A 16,670-nucleotide genomic window follows, 5' to 3' on the forward strand; every position below is an offset into this window, starting at 1 on the left:
ACCTATCTAAATGGACAGTTGTAACAATAGATGTCAATGATCAGAGACCATTTCAGCTTCACTTCATCATCAGTATTCACATCTATATTGATATATTCTTTGAAATCATGTTCTTCAAAAAGACAATGCACCAATTTTTTTTTTTTTTTTGTCTCCCAAGGCACACCATAACCAGGGTTGAGCCAACAGCAACAGCAGGCTCTGACAGTCCTACAGAACAAGGCGCCTTGCTTTAGACCGATGTGAAGATGGCGCCGTTGTCGACGTTGATCGTTTTTATCGCATCGGTCATCTCTGCCTGTCTGACAGCGGGAACATTTGCGGTCTGCTGAAGAGCAAGAGCCCGTGCCAGCACAAGGCTGGCTAAATCTAATTGCTACTACAGCGGAAACATCAGGGTCACCATCCTGAGTCATACACACAAGTCACTTCTAGGCTGATGTCACATAAGTCGAACGAATGTTTATGCGGCTTTCATTTCTTCCCAAAATATCTCTCTCTCTCTCTCTCTCTCTCTCTCTCTCTCTCTCTCTCTCTCTCTCTCTCTCTAACTGTATGATTATTTACGAATAAAATAAATGAAAAATAGCAGCATTCGTTGCAAGGAAAGTTATTGTATTTCAGTCAGCACAATTACAATTATGATTTTTATTTAATCAGAATTTTTCGGAGTTAGATAGTTGCCTATTCGTAATTCTCATGATTTTTTTAATAGTTGACTGACGCAAAATTACAGTTAAGGAATTATAATTGGAAATAAATGTGATCTTCATTTTCTATGAATTGGATAAAATTCAAATATCATCTTTAACTAATAACAGTCTTTAGGTCGGCTCTCCTCTTCGGCACTAGGCCCAGCACTACTGTACTTCACGTCACTTTCTTCCGCTCCTCCGAAGGACACTCAAACCTCCCAGCTCCAGTTAATTCATATTGACGCCCTCCACCATAAGCACTTCATCTAACCCCTCACTGATGGGAATTATGATTCCCTTGTGGACCGTAGCCAGGACAACTCGGTGGGTGGAAGATGCACCTTCCCCTTCTATCTCTGTAATGGCAGGGCCTGCAATGAACGGGTTGAATTATAATCGGTCTCCTGTCCGGCTGTGGACCGTCTGAGGGGCCTTGTGCAGGCGTTCCAGGCCACGGGTAGTGAGTTGGAAAGATGTCGTAGGCCTTCGAAGCCTCCGGGCGGAGAAGGAGGAAGACACAGAGGACGCCGAGCCAAAATGCAACCGCCAGAGGCGGCCTGGGGAAGAAGTTCATTGCGGTCGAGTTCTCGTTGCGACGGTCAGAGAAGATCTGACGGTATCCAGACAATTCTTTCTATTTATCAGCGGTTATGGAGAGAGAGAGAGAGAGAGAGAGAGAGAGAGAGAGAGAGAGAGAACCGGCTTCGGGTGTAGGGAAAACCCGGAAGTCTCCCGCTTCTTCCCCTGGGAAACCCTCAAGGTCTCACACTGTCAGCATGCCATCCTCACCAGAGGCAATCCTATTTTCGCAAGCGCTTTCTTCTCTTTTTTTATTACATAAATTACGATACAAAAGTTTTTATGAGATAAATGATATCATCGTCTTATTTACGGGTTTGAATTTTTTTTTATGTTGTGCTCAGCAGAGGATTTTATTTTTGATTGAATACGTTAGTCTGAAAGGCCGGGTAGATCGCAAATCAATGCGTAAAAAGTTGTTTGGCTGAAAACTGAGTGATTATTATTATTATTATTATTATTATTATTATTATTATTATTATTATTATAGCAGAGTCCATCGAGCTTTGCAGTGATTGGCTAGCTCTCGAAGGGGGAATGACGTCACACTAGTTAACAGTTCAAATGATTACCAGTACGGATTTGACTCCGTTCGGCCATGTTGCGTTTTGTGCATGAACCGTGACACCGCAGATTTGAGTTCCCGGATCTGTGAAATGTGCAGCTGATAATCTCTGATAAAAGATATATTAAGTTATATATCGTTATGAAGATCTTGTATATTTTTGTCCGTGCATTTTTTTAAATCATGCGCAGCCTAAATACACAAGCATCTTGCTTTTTTTTTTCTTTTAAATTGGTGCTGGCCTACATAAGCGGTCCCACATAGACCACATTAATTAAAATGAAGCATAGGCTTATGCAGCCAGTTTTGATATTAGGGCATTAATTCATCATAATCCTGTGTGTCAAATGTTAATATCATCAAGAGATTATATTAACATCAATTTCTTATATTCTGAGGCAGTGACAGGGCATAGGCCGACGCGTCAATTTCTTATATTCTGAGACGCTGACAGGGCATAGGCCTACACGTCAATTTCTTATCGCAAATGGTATTCTACCCGTATCTGTTGGAAATAGAGTAGCTTTTAATTAATATAGTAGTTTCAACTCCACGATATATAATGTATATATGCATAAAGTGGACATACACATACATGCGTGGATGACCATAGTAATTGTAACGCCACTTACACCACAGAGAATAAAAGTGAAACTTGCGGGCACGTAGCCGATGGGACGCACAGATCTATCATAGGACTGTCTCAGCTTTACACACAACACAACTGTCAAACTGCTCTCAATGAACTATATTGGAAATATGTTTACAAAAGGGATAACAAATTATATTACTGTGATGAGTAAATATAAGGCTTCTGCACCATTTCTATGAAAATGAAAAAATGAAGGCTATGGTAGGAAGGCACCACAAGATGCTTAACGAAATAAGAAAAAATGAATGATAACTGGTACACGGCACGCTATACAGACGGGAGACATTACAGTATGATCGATTTATTGCCGGTATTTGATTTGCATTTAGGTTGAGGCTATTTGGCCCAGATCTACTGTACAGTACAGTACACGAGTCCAGATTTTCCATGTCTATCTATCTATCTATCTATCTATCTATCTATCTATCTGCATTTATATATAGGTGTGTGTGCTTGTGTGTGTCTTAACATAATTATGATAATGCCGGAAAACCACCCAAAAAAGCATTGAAACGTACAGAAACATTACGCTCAATAGTGACGTCACGTGATCATTCATACAACAGCTTCAAGTATTAAAACATGTGTGTGTATGTATGTGTGTGAGCGTGTTTGTATGTGTGTGTGCGTGTGAGCGTGTGTCTATTTGTATGTTAACATACGATAACTCCGGAAAAATCTCCAAAATCTAAATCACGAGAAACATTACTCTGAACATACCGCACCCAAAATCCCAGACGGTCTCCAACGCCCGGAGGTTAAGACGCCAGATGTAAACAAACATGGCAGACCTTCTCGTCAAGAAATTGACAGCTGAAGATTTCAATGCTGAGAGATGTGAGTCCGGGCGTGTTCTGCAAATTTATTTGACTCTTTTTCGGAATTGGAATTTTGGTGTGAATTATTTACAGTGCTTTAATAGTCGGGTGTTGGAGGAATTAATTACTTTACAGCAGATGTGAAAAGTCTAGACTCTCGCTTTCATTGGTACCGCCCCCCGAATCACGTCTGCGCTGCCCTAGCCGCGATTATAGGTTTTTTTTTAGGTTATATAATAATATTAATCGAACAGGTGAATTTAAAGACGACGGTCGCACGATGATATTGTAGAATGCAGAGCAGCGGGTCAAGAATTACTATTGAGGGGGCTTTGCCCCCCCCGGCCAGGTTAGGACATGGCATCCAGAGTTAGGTTAAGAAGATGTAATTCTGGTTGGATTATATTCGCTCTGAAATGCATACTGCATGAATGCCTACAGTAGTCCTGGCCCCCTACTCTGAACTCGCTCCGGTAGTAATTCTAAGGAGGAGCTCTGCACAGATATTATTTATCAATGAAATGTTTTTTGCAATTGCAGAATAAGAGGTTAGGGCTGATGTAGGCCTGGGTAATTCTAAGCCAGCTGTCCGCGGTGAGCTAGCCTATGGCAGTTGACGTTATCCTATGTTATTTTACCTGCTGGACAAGAATTTAAAATAATATTTTGTTGATCAGCTGTAACTAAAATGTAATTGACCCTTGAAAACTGCACGTCTGTACCAGTGGGTTGCAGACAGCTCAAGGGTGAATTACAGTTTAGCACCAGCCGACTGGCAAAATATTACTTGAAACTCTTGTAAAGCAAGTAAAATAACATAGAAAAACATCAGTTGCCAAAGTCTAGCTCCACTGCACACTATTAGAAGCTTTCGTAAATGGGAAACAAAGCATTACCATTTCCACTTTCAACTTGGGTAGCCTCTATAGGTCACAGTGGCAGAACGGCACTGCACGCCTTATCTGCGTTTTTAAAGATTCCTGGCAAGCTCGTATGCTCTGGTAAGAGATAATTACTTTAAATTCTTGTTCACCAAGTAAAATAACTCAGGAAAATGTCAATTGCCAGTCTCTCGCAGCTCTTGCTAAGTGCAGAAAACTGGCAGCTGCTGATTAGTGAACCGAAAGCTAGCACATGCGTGTTAAGGCTTAGAGTCAGTAGTACTAGTAATGAATGAAAAGTGCCTTTGGAACAGCTCCCACTATCCATTTATTCGCCCTTCTTTTTATGCTTGTTTTTTGTGTTCCAAATGACATATATAAAATTAAATACAACAATAAGGTACCTAAACCTTTTCCCAAGTTATTTACCCCACCAAAAACCCTGAATTCCCAACAGGTCCCCCTAACTGTTAGCTATTCTCGAAAGGGTTTTACCACACCAGTTCAAGATAATTTATAGCTTAGTTACAGCCAAGCGACAAAATATTACTTTAAATTCTTGTTCAGCAGGTAAAGTTCTATAGAAAAACTTCAACTGCCATAGCCTAGCTCACCGCGGACAGCCGGCTTAGATCTACCTAGGCCTGGACTAGTAGGTATTTCAGAGGGAATACAAAATAATGAGACTTCCTTTAACCTAACCAACCTATGATGCCATCCCCTAATCTGGCCTGGGAGGCCTTGCCTTTCCCTGAACCCCCTTCCCAAGTTAATCATGACCCACCCCCCCCACTCTGCAGATACTACTGAACAATATAGAAAAGGGTGTATAATGCAGTACATGTGGGATCATTTTAGAGTTTACCAACATTTGAGAAATTCACCATCTTTTGTTTAGGTTTTTATGTTGATCTCTGAACATAAAAATAGCAGTGGATTACCATTTTTCTATCTTCTTTTATGGGTTATGTATTTCTGACCTGTTGACCCTTTTTTGGTGACTGCCAATCGTTGTTGCATTTCCTCTACTCTTATGTCTTTCAATTATTGGAAAATCCCTCCTTAACCTATGAAAAATAAAAAGAAAGCATGGTACGTTTCTTACAGGGATGAAGCCTAACCTGGAGTACTGGGTCTGGTAATGCTACAGCATAGTTGTCATTCTGCTGTGCATGATGTCATGTTGCTTAGGACACATTTTCCTAGGATAGGTTAGGATGCATCATTGTTGAAATATGTCTTTTACGCATTTGTAAGCAGGCCACGACTCACAGATAAAAAACATGCAACTCTTCTGTACTTTTAACCTGGGACCTCCCCTTAACCCAAGTAAAAAAATTTTGCATACCATGTGCAGGAATACATCCTATCATTCTCAAATCTAACTCAACCTGTGGTACCTCCTGGGCAGTTGACAGCCCTTGGGCCAGAAATCCCCAACCTCCCTTAACATTTCTTACCTTAATATGGTACTGAAGATCTTGTTTGTTTTGTGCTTTGAAAGTTTGAATGAGTAAATGGAGCCATTTAGTAGATGGTATTTCCAGAAATCATACATATAGATAGTTGTAGGTCCAACATAGGTGTACCATTTCTGCTTTATTTGTTTGCTGTAATCTGTAATTTTCACATCCACTAGAGGTTCTTTGTCGATTGTGAAACTAACTCAAATGAATATAAGTATTAGTAAATGTAAACCAATCACTTTTTAGTTTTAAAGTATTAAATTTTGTTTATGTAGTTAGAGGACTTGTAAGTTTCCACCTAAGAACGTTCAGGTATGACAATCAGAGTATGATCACTGTTCTTTCTTCTGCACCTGTATGACCAAGGATTTATTGTTTTCTTTTGTGTTAACTTCCCCCATTTATATATTGTTCTGAAAGTTGCTGGCAGGTTTGTCCAATACATTATTGCTAAAGGAGGGAAATGATTCGACTGCACTTGTCAAATGTGGGATAAAACTACAGTAATTTGCTGTATATTGGTTATATGCTTTTCAGTTCTCTTCACGTAAAGAAGAGATGAAAGAGTTATCTTATGCTTTCTGTCAATTTCAGATGTCCAAGACCTCAGCCAGAGTAGTGTTGGAGGGCTGGAACTCCAGCAACAGAGGCAAAGGATCCAGCACTTGGCAGAAGAGACTAATGCCCAGCTGAAGAAAAATGTGTACATGAACTACATGCAGTTCATAGACACGGCCAAAGAAATTTCGTGTAAGTAATGCATCTGTAATTACAGTTTACAGTCTTTTTATGAGAGTATAACATGTGCAGATAGTTCACAACTTTGTAAGAAGAGGTCAAAGGGAATGGATGAAAAGTGAAAGGCAGAAAGCAGGGAGCCAAAGGGTATTCCAGATGACTTTTGGAACTTTGTGCTGTGCTTGACTCAGTGCAAAAAGTAGGCTCCCTTCCTTTTATGTTATCATCAGAAGCAATGAGGGGATAAACGTGGAAAAAATGAAAGCTAATACTGTAGGGTAAAGTTGGTTTGCTGGTTAAAATTAAGGCAACCATATGCCAGCATGGACCTTTGTTCTAAGGCAGCCCATAAATGTGAGATGGAAAGAGACATTTCATTAATAGCATTGTGTGCAGATTGAGTACTGTTTAGTAACATGAATTTTGTTGCTGGGACCACCTGATTTATTTTTCATTGGTAATAACTGCTTCAAGTATGGCTCATTTTTAACATTTTGGTGACTGTGAATGTAGAGATTTTACACTGTTGTTACGATAGCCCAGTAATAACATGGGTTTCTGTACTTACTTTCTTTAAAGACGAAAATGGTGAGGTTTGATGTTACGTCTAGCATTAATCTTTTACATTTTTTGCAGATTTAGAGAGTGAGATGTACCAGCTGTCACACCTTATCACCGAGCAGAAATCTCTCTTAACGTCTTTACTGGAACTCTCAATCACTGGTAATTGTATTATATCATAAGCAATAATGCTTACATACTTTCCCCTAATTTCACATGGTTATCTTGTGTTTTTAAGGCTAAAGCCAATGTTGCTAAGTAGTATATGTCTGAATTCTTATTTTGACAGATGGTCAGTCAACCTTAAAGGGTAAAAGCAGTTAAGTTCAGTTATATGTCTAGAGAACATTTGCTTAACTGGAAGTACTGTAGTCACGTGTTAATGCTGTACATGAGTTTACTGTACATAGTTTCTATGTAATATCATTCAGCATTTTAATTTGCAATGCAAAGTAGTAGCTGTATAGAGTAAGTACAATAAAAGTATATAGTGTATGTAAATACTGGTCTTTGAAAAGTAAATTGTATGTAATTTATTGTGTATGTATGACCCAAAATATGCAATTACAGTAGCACATCAAATCTTTTGAGGATATTAAAGTTGACATATATCTCCTCTTGATGTTTTATTTGCCTTCTAAACGTGTTTTGTTTTGTCATAGGACCCTTTGGCTGTGGATGACCTTTTGGAAATCGACAATCAAATGTGCTAGAAATAACTAAGCTTGTCCTCTTCCTTCTTCCAGGTGAGCGAGGCCCAGGATGTGCAGCCCAGGAAATGATAGAAGTCGATCCCCAGGAGTTGAAAGAGAAGCGCGAAAAGGAAAACCGTAAAAAGTTGACAGGGTTATTGGAAAAAATTGAAGGATGTTCAGTAAGTGTTGTACAAAAAGGGGTTACAGTTTGACATTCTTTTTGTGTATGTTTTTCTGTTGTTGTATGAGAATCGTTTCAGTTTTTTGGTTGTTGGGTGAGAATCGTTACAGCTGTTCTGTTGTTAGGTGAGAATTGTTGCAGTTTTTCTGTTTTTGGGTGAGAATCATTGCAGTTTTTCTGCTTTTGGGTGAGAATCGTTGCAGTTTTTCTGTTGTTGGGTGAGAATCGTTGCAGTTTTTCTGTTGTTGGGTGAGAATCATTGCAGTTTTTCTGTTGTTGGATGAGAATCATTGCGGTTTAAACCCCAAACTTTTGATATCTGTGGTTCATGTGGTCATTGTGTATGGTGCCTGGAACTTTGGATGGGAAGGAGGACATTAGCTTGCTATGAATGGAGTTGAGTTCTTGGTGATGGGAATTTGCAGTGGGCTGTATCTAGTACTGTGCCTCACCATAAGTCTAGCATTCAAGAAGGGATTTCAGTGCTGTAAATTCTAGGGAAAATTGTATGGACCTACCACTGCAACCAAGATGCATCTTGATATTTTTGTAACTTGAAATTACAGGTAGTTCCATTCATATTCACTTTCATTGCATCTAAGTATAAACTGTCTTGTAGAACCAGGCAAACAGCTGAACTGCTCTTCCTTCAAATATGACAGAATAATGTGGGAATTCATGTCTGCACACATTTACTGTTCAGTATTTGCAATGTTTTCAAAATTTTTTTCTTAAGGAATTGATTTATAAAATTTCCTTTTCTTTAATATGTTACTTTGTTCCTAAGTATATTAACTTTCATTCATTTTTTGCTTGTTTTCACGCCCACATTATATTACAGTTTTTATCCATGATTTGATAATTTAATTTTCATTAGTGTCCGTTTTAACTTTTTTTTTAAACTGGAATTTTTTTTATTATTTTTCTAGGTAACTTGATGGAAAGCTACAAAGTAATTTATAAACAAACATTGATTCTTTCTTTTTATTTCTTTTTGCCCTAAGAAAAGAATTGTTAAGGTAATACAAAATATAGAATTGTATTGAGTAGCAAGTATGTTTATAGCTTACAATCTTACAGTAATTTGATTAGTAGAAAAGATTTTGAGCAGTTGTGTTTTGTTACGGTAATTGAAATATTAAAAGCAATAGAAAATAGAATAATATTCTACTTGAGCAAATCCTTATTATTATTGATAATGTGTCATTATCTATTACTGAGAATTGTGAAGTTTAATAATATTGTATGGTAGATCTCCATGCTAGTAACTTAAGACTGTTTTCTTGCCTTTGGAAAAAATTTTCTTGTGCAATTGATGTCGCTGCTAGTTTTGGAAAAGATGTTTAAAGTAAACCCCCCATATTTGCGGTCTCACTATTCGCAAATTTCTCTGTGGTACGTATATACCATTATGCACAGAAAATTCACCCATTCACAGTATTTTTCACTGAGAAATATTCACTAATTACTGTATTTTCATATTTTCTTGACTAAATGCACTTTTTGTGATAAAACTATTATAATACTCAGGTATAAGCATTTTTAGAGGTTTTTTTGTGTTTAAACTTTCAAATAGGCAGTTCTAATTGTTTTTAGAGGGTTTTAAGTACTGTATTCACGGATTTTAGTTATTCATGGGGGCGTGGTTGCGGTACACATCCCCTGCGAATATGGGGGGCTTTACTGTAAATCATGTTGAATTTAGCTTCGTGGTGAATATTATTGATAATACATTGCTGATAAGCTTGTGCATACTTTACGAGGAGATATTTTGTATCCTATGAGTCATTTGTATTCTTAGTAATTCATTGGGACAGATTTGAACACAAGGTCTGTTAATGTCTGTTAATCCTTTTGGGACAAAGTGGCCAGATTCTGATACTGTTGAAAGTGAGACTGATTTCTCAGCTAAACATCATAGGTCTAAAATGACATGATTTTTTACATTGTGAAGGGAGCCATGCGGACTGACCATCCAAGTGCTAATCACTAAATCATTCTGCCTAATCCAACCTGTTCATGGTGCTTTAAGATCTGTGAGTCTGATATATCAACTGTTTAGCATTTCAGTACAAGTCAGAGGTGACATTAAATGAACAATACTATAAACAGGGTCAAAACATAACGGTAGCTAAATTACTGAACCCTAATAGTAACTTATTGCCAACATTTTTGTAAGATGCCTGTATTTTTATTGTCTTTTGATTTAAACAGTTGCACCAGTGCTTCAGTATTTGTGGCAGCATAGATCTGTGGCATATACTCAGTTTTATTTGTTATGTAACCAGAAAGTTTGTTGGTAGCAGGTATTTTAGTGCACTTGATTTAATTTTGAGAAAAGGATATATCACAGTAACTGCAGCATGTAGAGGGGTGATACTCTTTATTGTACCGAATATCTCCAAACCTAATCGTTCACTTATTTTTTTGTATCTTCAATCCTGCAGCATGTAATGGAAGTGGAAGACCGCTATCTGATATTTGATGGGGACTTAGTTGAACTGAACCAGGATGACTACACTGCCATGCAGCGAGTTCATGCTTACCTCCTCAACGACTCCTTGATGATTGCGGCATGGCTGAGCGATAGGCAAGTGCTTGGATGATGGCAATTCCTGAACAGTGATTAAGTCCCCAGACAGACCACTCTCATTTGATTACTGAAATTGTAGTTTTTATGTTGTAAAAGGCTGGTCAGAAGTATACAGTGCTTGTATTGTTCTATTGTAAGTTTTGAAACTGATTACATAAAATCCTTCATTGTAAAAGATATTTCCGATATGGATTAAACCAAGGAAGGCAGACTTGCTTTCCTGGCTAGTTAGGTGTCATTAATGTACGTGAAAATGAATTCGATGCCAACTATTACCTAGAATATATGAGGCTTACCTTTTTCTCATTTGTTAATGTAAACTGTCAACCTCAGGGTTTTAGTACCCTTATTTGTGTGTTGTGATATTCATCACTTGATTATGAATGACTTTTCCAAGTCTGGTCAACCTTGCTCATATTTTTACCTCTTATTAAAAACAAATACTTTGGGTTATCTGTGTCAGTTAGTAATGATAATGATGCCCTTTTTCCTAACACATGACAATTTTTGCAGACGTGGCCCAGTGCGGTACAGGTTCGAGGTTCTCTATCCTTTAGACCAAGTTCTTCCCGTTAACATCAAAGATCGTGGAACAACGAAGAATGCTTTCAAGGTCCTCATCTTCCCAGATACGAGAGTTTTCATGGCTCCAACTGCTAAGATCAAGGTTTTGAAATGATGTGGTTTATTTTTGAACAAGTTATTGACTCAGTACCATAGAATTTGAAGTTAATGGAGCATAAGGTAGTTGATGTTTATATATTGAAAAAATCTTAGTAACATCTGTAGTTTTGTATAGTGTCAAGTGATTGTTAGAACTGATACATTAGGATCCTTGCATTATAAAGTAGAAGGTACAAGGTAAATTTCCCACTTGATGTGTATTTTGTTTAGATTTATGTGTAATCTGTGTGAATTTTGAGTCTTCCTTTTACTGTTTATGGATTATGCACCTCATTTAGTTGTTGTTTGTTTACAGCAAGACTGGCTCGATGAGATAGAGCGCGCCAAAGCCAACAAAGTAGCTGTTGACAAACTCAAGGCTGAAAGAGCTCAGATGCAGCAGAAAGAACGCCAACTCTCGCTAAGCAAAGAAGACTCTCTAGATAGTAATAATCGTAAGTATTGGTCAGTCTCATAATTAGATTCCTATTATTAATCTTTTAGAAAGGACATTTCTCTAGTTGCAGGAATTGTTGCTTTACTAAGAAACATTCTGAATAGAAGGTCACTGGACCGGATACTGTAGTACAGTAAACCCTCCATATTCGCGGACTCACGTATACGCGGAATTCTCTGTGGAGGGTATCTACCCATTATTCGCAGAAAATTCGCCCATTCGCGGTATTTTTCACTGAGAAACATTCACTAATTACTGTATTTTCATATCATTTTCATAACTAAATGCTTTTTTTGTGATAAAACTGTTAAAATACTCAGGTATAAGCATTTTTAGAATTTTTTTGTGTGTTTAAACTATCAAAATGGGCAGTTCTAAGTATTTATAGAGGGGTTTTAAGTATTCGCGGGGGTGTGGGGGCTGCCGCGGTATGCATCCCCCATGAATAAGGGGGTTTACTGTAATTATACTTGACTGTCAAAGCAGTGATTGTCACTTATCTTTTTCCAGCCTTTTCCGAAGATAGCGACAGCCTCAATCCCTTCCAAGAACCACCTCCCCCATCCATGGGTCCTCCAGAATGGGTTTTAGAATTACCAGAGGAACTGGATCAAGCAATAGCACAACGAAACTTTGAGGATGCTGTTAGCCTGATTGACAGCGGCCGAGAATATTTTGACTCTGCTCCAAAAACTCCGGTGTACAATGAAATGAGGTTTGTGGCTACATGGAGGCATGTTGTGATTTTTTAACCCTTTTGAATTTCTTGAAGATAATTTTATTTGCATGTGATGTTACTTTTCCAGATTGACACACAAAATTTCATTACCTTCTTTAGTGAATGATGAGTGAACAGAGTCATCGTTATTGTGTAGTGTGATTGTCCATAAAATTAGATTGTGTGTCTATCCAAAAGGGCAGGGACAACCACTGCCTGATTGCTAGGGATGCAATGTGTTTACCCCCAGGGGGATGTATTTTAACAACGGATATCAACTGCACGAAACAAATCCCTCAGTGAAACTGTCAGAATCTTCAACATTTTCTGTTTGTCCAGTCATGAAATTTTGAGGCTGTAATATAGTGCCACAAATGCGATTTAACTCATTAGCAATGTACAGTTGTGGCCAGCCCTGTGAGAGCTGAGAAAGTTAACTCGGTCGTCTGGTGAAACTTTATAAGACCAATTGTAACGCCTTCAACAGACGTGCCCTCGAAGGCCGAGTGAGAAGCTTGGTCGACGTCTTGCAAGCGGAATTGCAAGTGACTCCGGAGAAGAGTCTCCAGGGTGGCCCACGAGCTGCGAGACGAGCTACTACTTTGCTTGTGCATCTCAACAAGTCTAGTCAAGTAAGTGTTGACAAGTTGAATTTTTTTTGTACTGCTTTATAATATGTGCATCCTTTTCCTCTTAATAGCATCTTTTATAAATGTGCAAGTCCTTTTAGAGAAATTTTCAGGTAAAGATGTCAGTCCAATGAACGTCTAATATATTGTAGCTTTCTTTTTATGATGTATAAAACTGATCATCTTAATTTTATGCAAGGTATTGGAAAATTTACTCCCTCGAGAAGGTGGTATACTTGCTTGTGCCATGTTTCTTGAATAACGAAAGTGGATGTATTTGTTTTGCTGGCAAGATGTGAAAGCCATATAGATATAAGGGGGTGATCAGATGCTGTAATAAACGCTGCTGGGAATTACTTTTAATTCAGGTTTATCTTTTCCCAGTAATCTGTTTTCCTTGACGAGTCTTGTTTATTCACAGGCGTGTGGCCTATTCCTGGGACATCGAGGTGCTATCCTGAAGGCTGGTCTGAAGAGACTGAGGCTCGAAGGCAAGACTGTGCTTTATGTTCGTCAGCTGTGCTCTATCTTTTTCCACAATCTCTTGGAAACTGGACGGGAATTCAATAAGGCCTTCCCTGCGAGTCGAAGTTGCACCTCAGGTGAGGATTGTGCAAGTATTTCACTCTTCATATATTTACTTTAACAAATGATTCAACCCCATGCTTCATAATGGTACAAGTGTCTTCTGAGCCTAAATTAAAGTAGAGAAATAGAAATAAACCAGGATAAAGCATGGTATTGTACACCCTTTGAAGCGTGTGTTGATCTCAATTTTCTTTTTCAGCATTTGTAGTTTGGGCTCACGGAGAGGTGAACAATTTTGCTTCGATGTTCTCCAGGCATGTTTTCACAACACAGTCTTCGCTCACCACTGTCGCTGAATGCATTAGCCAGGCTGATCATCATTGCCAGCAGGTAATATTTAATTTATAAAATGTGTGATCCATGAAATGATAAAAATAATTTAATACCATTAGTTCTGTATATGTTATCCCATGTGACACAGGTCTTCCCCCAGAAATAGATTTTTCCTTTGTCAAAATTCCTTTTTTATTGATAATTATAAGATTATTTGCACAACGGAAAATGCCAATAAAAGAAGAATAGTAAGAGTGTGCACCCATTGGACAGTTCAATAGTTCTCAAGGAGACAAGGCCTTCACCTCTGAAGACATTTCCAGATTGCTTAATAAGCTTAACGAGCCAATCTGAAGTTAGATATTTTAGAGGAAATTGCTCCTTCGCCCAGCAGACAACTCATTACTTATACAACAGCAAGACACCTTCAGGAAATGAAGATACCCAAGAAAGACCTCCAGACTGACAGTTTTCATTTCCATTGGTCTTTTAAATTTTTGTCTTTACTTTTTATTTATTTTGAATACTTTGTAATTATTGTATAATGCAGCTGGAGAGGACCTCGGTGAAGGTTGAAAGCTCATGTTTTATATTCATTCACTTAACTTGGCTTTCTACAGTGGATTTTTTCTTAACCATTCTAGACAAACGTGGAGAATGTGTTATTACTGGATGCATTTTTTATCTTCCAGTTAGCCGACATTGGACTAGACCTCACGTTTTCCCTCCACACACTCTTGTTACGCGACGTGGAGAGGTGGATTCGTGATGGACGCGATAAAATGATAGAGGCAGTGAAGTTAAGAGGGCAGGAGGATACTTGGAAGACGCTCAAGTACGATAGCAAAGACTTGTTGAACAAGTTCATTGAAGACATGAACGACATCGGTATAGCTAACGTGCGGTCGTACGTAACAGGTATGTAATAAAGCACAGAGTAAAATTTCTATATTTTACTTATTCCCCATCCATACTTGAGGCAATGTATCATGTACTGTGTATGATTTAAATTAAGAAAACGTAACAGTTTTTAATATTATGTTGAATACAGATCTTATTCTCTCCCTGCATTTCAGATGAACTATGTATTGGGCTCACCAACAACAGCATTCAGTTCAGCCGTGCATTTTTGGGTTACCTTGAAGACGTACTGCGTCTTTACTGGCCAGAGACTGAGCACTTAGTTGACGGATCTCTCACAGCCATATTTTCCGCTCAGCTTCGACACTGCAAGTCTTCCTTGGACGAGCCTCTCTTTAAGAATGAGGTACGTTAATATCAAGCATATGTATCGTCACTTTGTAGCTTTACATTTGCCCCTTCAGGACTCAGGATGAATGAATAATTACATTTTCATATGATTCAGAGAGTCCTGACCAAATTTGTTGGTTAAGTTCAACCATACACCTGAATCCATAGCATTTTGTATTGTAAAAATATTTTATATTTGCCTGTTAATATGGAGTACGCAATTACGATAAAAGTGCTTTTTTCACAAACCCAGTAATCTTCAAATGGCCTTAACGTGTGGGGAATGCATTTGGGTGCACAAGCAAAGCATTTCCAAGAAAAATTTCCATTACCCAACCAATTCCTGATTTTTAAAAATATGCCACTAACACTTAGTCTTCGTCTGAATAGCAGCACCGGTATGCAGTAAATGTGCCGTACTGTTGAACTTCAGTTCCAGAGGTCCTTTATTCCTCACACTGTTGGACTATGGAACAGTCTTCCTGAGAATGTTGTCCAATTGGAATCTCAAAAGTTCAGGCAAAGATGCATTGCATTACTATCCCAAAACAATTCTCATATTTTAATTATTTATATTTTTATCTTTTTAAACTACTTTATAATGGTGATAGCCAATGCCTGTAAATATTGGGTTGAAAGTCATATGCAGTACAATAGTGATATCTGTACTGTTCTCAAACAAATGACTAAGGTTGTGTACCACACTGAATATGACTAAATGCTGTTTATGAAAAGAGATGTTACAGCAGCGAAGATACACGAGCAGGAAACAGAGCAAAATAGAAAATAGTTCTGTGCCTTGACAGCTTTTCTGAAGCTGCTATTCACCCATTATGAATGTCTAAAAGTGAGGTTTCATTTTGGGGTAATATATTTAGCATAATTTTTATATTTTAAACGCAGGTTCTTAGTTCCCCTTTGTCCTTTTCTTTATGAGGGATTATGCAGTGATACATATATGCTAATTTACAATAAGTGATGAGGTTTCGTGTTTGAGGTTACTAATAAAAACTTCTGTAAAATTTCAGCTATCCACAATCAGAAGGAACAGCGCATTCCTGCTCGACGGTGTTCTAACTGTTGCCGAGCATCGGTATGCAGAAGCGAGAGGACATGCCCATCCAAGCCTACCAAGCCTTCATTCCAGCTATCAGAACCTCACTGGTCAAGCAATTAATGCACCAACCATTAACAAATATGAATCGAAATTCATATGATGAAATCTTACAGTATGTTCTTCATGCTCTGATACCAAATATTTGTTTTATATGTCATACACTCTGATGTAAGTGCTATATAATTATTTTAAGAGGAATTTATTATATAGAGACTAATAAAGGAATCAAAATTTGCTTAATCTAAATTCCAACACTTCCAGTACTTTCATAGCATAAGTGTTTTTGAATACCAGTCTACAATCACAGGTGTGTACTACGCACCGCTGGGAGTATAAGAAAAGTAAAATTATCTGTGATATGATCAAAACAATTTTTAGGTTCGGAGTGGGAAAAAATTTGTTGCTTTCTTGTGTTTACAAAAAATACAAACAGCTGTTTACACAACATTAAACTGGCTTCTCTAGTGCTGTGAAGAGTGTAATAATTTCATTTGTTATATTCATTTTTTATTGAGTGGTATCTACTACTGTACACAAGGTGCCTTGGCTG

General features: G+C 38.0%; 1 protein-coding gene across 1 annotated transcript; it reads left to right on the forward strand.

The window, feature by feature from the left end:
* Positions 1–3,206: 3,206 nt before the first annotated feature.
* On the forward strand, positions 3,207–16,353 carry Exo84 (exocyst 84). Its single transcript, XM_067089349.1, has 14 exons — positions 3,207–3,328; positions 6,251–6,406; positions 7,031–7,117; positions 7,702–7,829; positions 10,279–10,421; positions 10,938–11,091; positions 11,404–11,542; positions 12,055–12,259; positions 12,750–12,894; positions 13,313–13,493; positions 13,679–13,809; positions 14,445–14,670; positions 14,829–15,019; positions 16,032–16,353. The coding sequence occupies exons 1-14, from the start codon at positions 3,274–3,276 to the stop codon at positions 16,218–16,220; spliced, it is 2,130 nt and encodes a 709-aa protein (XP_066945450.1). The 5' UTR covers positions 3,207–3,273; the 3' UTR covers positions 16,221–16,353.
* The last annotated feature ends 317 nt before the right edge of the window (positions 16,354–16,670 follow it).

Source organism: Macrobrachium rosenbergii, chromosome 46 (assembly GCF_040412425.1).
Source record: "Macrobrachium rosenbergii isolate ZJJX-2024 chromosome 46, ASM4041242v1, whole genome shotgun sequence".
Lineage (NCBI taxonomy): Eukaryota > Metazoa > Arthropoda > Malacostraca > Decapoda > Palaemonidae > Macrobrachium > Macrobrachium rosenbergii.

Bases quoted from the DNA above. Each gene is read 5' to 3' on its own strand.
- Exo84 (XM_067089349.1), top strand. From the start codon at position 3,274: ATGGCAGACCTTCTCGTCAAGAAATTGACAGCTGAAGATTTCAATGCT. The intron at 11,543-12,054 runs GTAAGTATTGGT...ATCTTTTTCCAG, and splicing joins CTCTCTAGATAGTAATAATC to CCTTTTCCGAAGATAGCGAC. The intron at 14,671-14,828 runs GTATGTAATAAA...CCTGCATTTCAG, and splicing joins CGTGCGGTCGTACGTAACAG to ATGAACTATGTATTGGGCTC.